Below are 7,279 nucleotides of genomic sequence, written 5' to 3' on the forward strand. Positions count from 1 at the left end.
ATATTCTTGAGGTAGCATCTTTACCTACGGCTACTTTGGCCCAACAGACTGAATTATATGCCTTTACACATGCTTGTGCTTTAGCCAAAGATAAAAATGCCAATATTTACACTGATAGTAGATATGCTTTTTGGAGTAGCTCATGATTTGGGAATGTTGTGGAAGCAACATGGCTTCCTTATTCCCATTGGAAGCTAAATTTTAAATGGTTCCTATTTTCAAGACTTATTGAATACAATACTCTTACCAACTGCTTTAGCTATTATTAAGATTCTGGGGCATTCTAAGCTTGCTTCTCTGGAAGCTAGGGTAAATCACCTTGCTGATAATTCTGCAAGGAATGCTGCCCTTAAAGGGACCTACAGCAGCCAAACTTCTGTCATGATCCAAGGGGATATTTCCCCAAACAATAATTCAGAAAAACTGGCTAGAGAAGCCCAACAATTGGCCTCAGAAAAGGAAAAACAAAATTGGAAATTCAATAATTGTTGGTTTGATAAAAAGAGAAAGCTCTTGTTTGGAACAAACAATAACCCAGTCCTACCATGGACGCTACAATTCTCACTCCTCACCACTGTACATGCACTAAACCATTGGTCTACTGACAAAACGAGTCTTCATGAATCAATATTGGTGGGGAAACATTAACAAGGCCACAAAAAGTGCCTACCTCACTTGTCCCACTGTCCAAAGTACAATCCAGGGAAGCCATTCATATTGCTCCCAGACATTTTAAACTTTTTAATGAACCATCTTAGGTCTGGCAAATGAATTTTATACAATTTACTCCAACTAATGGATATAAATGTTTTAGTCAGAGCCTGTATGTTTACACACTGGACTGAAGCTTTCCCTTGCAGACAGGGAACTAACTCCTCTCAAACTTCATAGTGATTGAGGAATCCATTTTTACCGGCCAGGCACTTTGACAAGTATGTGCTGTTTGTCTGGTTTTACAACACTTTCATTGTACTTGCCACCCTCAATCCTGTTGTTTAGTTAAACACACTGACATCATTATTAAGACTCAACTGGCAAAATTTGTAGAGACCCTCCAAATACTATGGCCAAAAGCATTGCCACTGGTCCTTCTAAATCTCAGAGCCACCCCTTTTGAAACTCATAAACTCTCACCCTTTGAAATTGTCACAGGATGTCCAATGCACTTGGCTCCTGCTTCTTTTGACCCACAATTGACAAAAGGAGAGATACTCCAGTATTGCAAAGGCCTAACTGGTGCTATTAAAAGTAATCATGTTTTGGTAGAGCAATGGTTTCACAGTGTGCCCTCAGGAAATAAAGACCTTAAGCATCACACATTGTAACCTGGAGATTTCATCTATTGGAAAAGACACCTCCAGGAGAACTCTCTTCAATCTCAATGGAAAGACCCGTATCAAATATTGTTAACCAACCCTTGTGCCACCAAACCACAAGAAACCGATTCCCAGATTCACATAACACACTTAAAGAAAGTGCCAAATTCTGACTGGAACTGCATGTCATCTGGCAACCTGAAAGTAAAGATTTCCCAGAATTGAAGCAGATAACAACTGATGGGACAGCTTTCCCAAGAAATCTGTACCAGACCTTTTGAAAGTTTGTTGCCAAACCTCTGATGACCCAACACTTCAGATGATCTTCAATGTCTATGACATTGTTAACATATGGACTTTAGATAAAAGGTGCCTGAGAGGTCCCCCTCTTGCCCCTCCTTTATTACTGGAATGTGACCTTAATAGGTTTCCAATCTGTGCACTTTCCCTTCAACATGAAACACTATACGTAGGAAAGGTCTTTCCTGACACTGCAGCACAAAAAGCTGTTGAAACTAGAAAACCTGATCCTTGATCAGCAATGCTTTCAGAGAAAAATCTTGATCAAAAGGTGGAAATGGTAAAAAAAAAATTAATTAAACAGAAACCTCAATTACATAGAGTTGGGAAACTAGAAGGGAGAATTCTCATGACCTGGCACCACTGCAGAGCCCAACAACAAGAAGACTGCTCTTCTTTCCTGCCAAGGACTCAGTAAATGAAAAGCCATGGACTCTTTGCTTACTACAGCCCTCCCAACTTCCTTTCCTTCTCTATAAAAACATTTTCCTCCCCTTGTCATGCAGGAAGTTGAACATGTATTGCCATGGTTGCAGACCCAGAATTACAATTCTCTGCTGATCCCAAATAAACCCATTTTTGCTAGAGAACTATCTGGTGGTATATCTGTTTCGGGTCAACACCCCTTTCCCTAGTTTGGTGGTAGCCTTAAAAACCAGCAGCTACAACCACAGTGAAAACCAGCAGCCTGGCAACCATTGGAGGGGGAAGGGCAGGACTGGAGCTCTTTCAAAGCTCCATTCTCTGGAGGACTGCTGCTATTTGACCCATCTGGTGGTTCCCTACAGGACCCCACTCACAAGGCTGACCTGACTCAGAGCTGAACAGTGGTAAGAGCATTTTGCCCAAAGGCATTTTTCAAAAACCATCAGAAGCAATTACTTAACATCACAGCTACCTGAGATAGTAGATAACAGTTGGGGCAAACAACAGGCTAATGAAAAAGCTTAAACAGAAGAGCTGGAAAATGAGATGCCCATAGGGGGCTTTGAAAAGCTCTGACATATTCCTGGGAATCTAAAAGACTATGCACATGTGTAGGGCAGTTGATAGCAGACCCACCTTATAAGAAATACTAATGGAAGTTCTTCAGGCTGAAAGTAATCCCAGATAATAATTCAAATTCATATACATACACAAAGAGCAATGGTAAAGATAACTCTGTAATTATAAAACACTGTTTAAATGCATACTTCTGTTCCTTTCTTCTCTTGCCTAATTTTAAAAGCAACTATATAAAAGAATATTATATAATTGTATCATTAGACCTATAACATTTAGAAATGTAATATATTTGTCAATAACAACACAAAGGAGGTAGCTAAAAGCAAAGATGTACTGGGTAAAGAAATGGCACCAGATGATAACTGAAATCCACAAGAACATTTGAAAAGAATAAGGAACAGTAAATAAGAAAGTTACTATAACAAATACTATAAAATAAGTGTGTGTTTGTGTGTGTGTGCACCTGCATTTTTCTCCTAGTTTCTTTAAAAGACAAAATTATATAAATGATAATTATAACAAAGTATTACTGGGTTTGTACCATATATAAATATAATATGTACAACAATGATATAAAAAAGAAAAGGAATAGAACTATACAGATATAACATTTCTCTATCTTCTGGAATTAATTTAGTATGAATCAAAAGTAGATTCTGATAAATTAAGATGTATATGGTAATATACAAACAATGAAATATTATCCAGCCATAGGAAGGAATGGAGTTCTAACACATGCTTCACCATGGAAGATTCCTGAAAACATTATGCTAAGTGAAATAAATCAGAAACAAAAGGACAAATATTTCATGATTCCACTTATATGAAATACCTAAAATAGGCAAATTCAGAGAGACAAAAAGTAGATTAGGGAATACCAAGTGCTGAGGAATGAGGAGTTATTGCTTAATGGGTACAGAGTTTCTGTTTGGAGTGATGAAAAAAATTGGGGGGATAGTGATGATGCTTGCACAGCACTGTGATTATGATAATGCCACTAAATTCTACACTTAAAATGGTCAAGATGGCAAAGTTTATGTTATACACATTTTACCACAATTTTTTAAAAGATGCATATGGTAAGCCTGAGAGCAACCACTAAAAAAAAGTTTTGTGAAAAAAAATCATTAAAGAAGTAAAAAATATTACATAAGAAAATATTCACTTAAAGCAAAAGAAAGCAGTAGAAAAGAAACAGAGGAACAAAAAAGACATGAGACATATAGAAACCAATACCAAATAAATACATTACAAGAAAGGAAAACTACAGACCAATGCTGCTCATGAACAAAGATGTAAAACCCTCAAAAAACATTTGCAAATCAAATCCAACAATGTATAAAAAGAAACACATGCCATGACCAAGTGGGATTTATTCCAGGTATACAAGGCTGGTCCAATATTCAGAAATTAATTAATGTAATCTGTCACATCAACAGGCTAAAGAAGAAAAATCATATGATCATATTAACTGATTACAGAAAAAGAATTTGACAAAATTCAACACTGATTCATGTCAAAAACAAAAACAAAAACAAAAACTCAGCAAATGGGGAATAAAAAATATTTACAAAATACCTACAACTAACATTAGACTTAACAGTGGGAAACTGGATGCTTTCCCTAAGACTGGGAACAAGCCAAGAATGTCCCCTCTCATCACTCCTATTTAACGTTACTAAAACCACTAGCTAGTGCACCTATATAAGAAAAGGGAAAAGAGAATCTTACTATATTACAAATGTATGAAACAACCTCACTGAAATGGATGAAAGAAAAAGGTGCTAACCTAAGTAACTGTGGAAATGAGTGGAGCCTATAAGACTAACGGGAAAGGAACTGCACTTAAGCACTGGACTCTAGTTGATAAAGTTTCTTTCCCATGGAGTATGGTCTAACAAGTCAGATACTGCTACATGTGTATGCTGAACTTGAATAATTGAGTAACTGGATGGCATATGGTGGGAGCCAGGTTTCTCACTGTTGGAATGAAAACTGACAAACAAGCAAAGTGAGGTTACAATGAGCCATGTGATAATGGATTAGAATTGGAGACAGTATGAACTCATGTTTAGCTTAAAACAGATACAGATGGTTACATCAGAAATATTTCTAGATGTATATATATGCATGGGTTACTATTCATTCATATTTCTTTGCTCTGCCAGCTGAGACAATTTAAGACATCCCTAGCAACAGCACACCTACTCGTGGGCACTAATGTTCCCCCAACTTGAGGGCAGGATATTTACATAAATTGAGCAATGGCAACAGATCCCTGCAGGGCTGGAGACAGGATAGGCAGGGAAGCACCAGGGACAGCACTGCAAAAGAGGCAAATGTTGGAGGGTGGGGAAGATGGTTCAGCACCTGCCTATCAGCAATGGTGCTTACTCTCTAAAAAAAAGAAGAAAAAAGCCACCAAAAGCCAGTCTACTGGCCTGAAGCTGAAGTGCAACACAACTGGGATAGAAATTAAGGCATCTCTAGGCAGACTTTTCTAAGTTGACCTTGGGCACATTTACTTTCCCCACCCCATGTGTTCTGAAAGCGCCAGGACCCACAGGATTTAACCTGGAGTGTAGGCTCTGGGAAGGGCCCTGCATGAAAGCCTGCTGCCATGGCCTTGGTGGGGTGTGTAGGTGTGCTGAGAATGAGCCAATGTGCTAAGGGAGGTGAAGAGTTTTATGAGCTGAGTCCCAAGAGCCTTAGAAGTAGGTGACTGGGTGTGGTCACTGGACCCATTGTTGAACAGGCCATAGAAGCTGGCCCCTTCACAGGCCAGAAAAAGACTTTCTGGAAGGGTCTGGGTACACCCCTTCAGGGGCTCCTCTGGCTCCAGGGACACTGCCAGGCCCAGATCTAGGAAATGGGAAGGTGGGATGCATAGACCAGGTGGCTCCTGGGACACTGGTGAGTCAGGAAGCACTGAGCAAGCGGATGTAAAAACGTTCCAGACCAGGGGACACTGACTTGGTTTCTGAACCCAACTCTGCCATTCTCCGCTTTAAGAGTCACTTAGCCTCTCCAGGCCTCAGTTTGCTCATCTTTATGAACACGGCCTCTTCCCATGACGATCAGGGAACAGAATGAGATAATGTATGTGCATGTAGTTGGCAACCAAGCAAGTCTCAACCAGCGGTTCTCAAAGTGTGACCTGAGGACCCTCACCCCCTTTGGGAGGGTCTGCGAGGTCTTCCCTTTTCCAACGAGTTTGTACACGAGCCTGACATTTCTTGGTAAACCTCCTTCGAGACAGCTGACATGAGGCTCCAATTCTCCTTAATTAAACGGAAGAGATTTTCAAAAATATAAAACCATGCCACTTTTTTTTAAACAGTATTTCCACGAAAGATGTCATTCGCGTTACATTTAAACGTATGTTATTTTAAAATGAATATTTAAACTATTTAATTCCTCACACCGTGAACACCAACAGATATAAGCAAAAGTTCTTCGGGGTCCTCAGTAAAGTCTCAGTGTGTAAAGGGGTCCTGAGGCCCAACAGTTTGGGAACCGCTCTGCCGAGCAACCAGCTGGAGGCGAGCCGCCTCTCCGAGGCGGACTCCAGGCGTCCTCTGACAACTCGCTTTCCGTGTGTGGGGACGCTAGTTTTGTTTTCCGGGTCTGAGAGACCCAATGTTTGTACCCATGTTCCCCGCCCAGGCAAGGGTCCTCCCACAGGGAGGCCCGGACCCCGGGGGGCGACCCTCGCGAGGCGTCGGCGACCTTGTCAGAGGTCGAGCCCGCGCGCGGGAGGCGCACCGGGCTCCCGGCCGGCGGGCGTTCCCGCACAGGGGCCGGGGAGGCCCCGCCTGCGCAGCGCGGAGCCGGGATGCCGACCCACGGCGAGCCCGGCCGGGTGGCGGGGGACTGGGGAACTGCACTCACAGCCTAGGCAGCGCCGCCTCCGCCGCCGCTCCGCGCGCCGCCCTCCTCAGCAGACGCAGCGCCATCTTCTCGACGGGCGCACCGCCCCCTCCCCACCCCCGTGCCCTGTCCGTCGCCGCTTCGTCCCGCCCCCGTCGCCACGCCCCCCGTCGCCCCGCCCCGCGCACGTCCTGCCCAGACCTCGCGTCTCCACGCCCCGCCCCGTCCCCGCAAGCCACGCCCCTCAGCTCTGCGCCCCTGCCCCTTCGGGCTGTCAGAACTTCCAGGCTGTAACGCGAGGCAGAGCAGAGTCCCGGTGGGTGGCACCTTCCTTTGTTTTGGTGAATGATGCCAACACTTCCCGTGCTTCTGGTTTTGTTAGGGCGGTTTTTGAGAGACCTTGCATTTTCCCAGCCAGACCTGGCCAACTTTCTGGGGATTTCTTTGTTGTTTTCTTTAAAATACTAACTACCTAACAAAGTTTGTGAGCCTCAACCGTGTGCGTGCTTCGGTTAACAGTTAATCCGCTATGGGACATATATAATAGGGTGAGAATAGCTGCTCCCAGAGGCTTTCTGGGCCAGAGAAATGCTTGTTGAAGACACGGGGCAGCAAACACAACTCTTCGCTCCAACTTCTTCCTGCCAGTCTCAGCAAATACAGCTGCTCTGGCGTCACAGTTAAGGTACTAAAACGGAGCTTGTCAGCTGTGTGACTGTGAGCAAATTACTTAAGCTCTCCCTGCTTCAGTTTCCTCCTATAAGAAGGGAATATAAATAGTACTCACC

The 7,279-nt window shown here is 43.1% G+C and overlaps 1 protein-coding gene across 7 annotated transcripts in view; it reads right to left on the minus strand.

Moving 5' to 3' along the window:
* Positions 1 to 6,599, minus strand: part of CLYBL (citramalyl-CoA lyase) — a 227,753-nt gene extending 221,154 nt beyond the window's left edge. For all 7 annotated transcript variants that reach the window (XR_009049085.1, XR_009049086.1, XM_057707958.1 and 4 more), the window contains exon 1: positions 6,513 to 6,599. Coding sequence is in view for 5 of the 7 variants with exons in the window: in XM_057707958.1 (XP_057563941.1) it covers positions 6,513 to 6,577 (65 nt within the window). In the remaining 2 variants the exon portion in view is untranslated. The remainder of the gene's footprint in view (positions 1 to 6,512) is intronic.
* Positions 6,600 to 7,279: the final 680 nt, after the last annotated feature.

Source organism: Hippopotamus amphibius, chromosome 14 (genome assembly GCF_030028045.1).
Source record: "Hippopotamus amphibius kiboko isolate mHipAmp2 chromosome 14, mHipAmp2.hap2, whole genome shotgun sequence".
NCBI lineage: Eukaryota > Metazoa > Chordata > Mammalia > Artiodactyla > Hippopotamidae > Hippopotamus > Hippopotamus amphibius.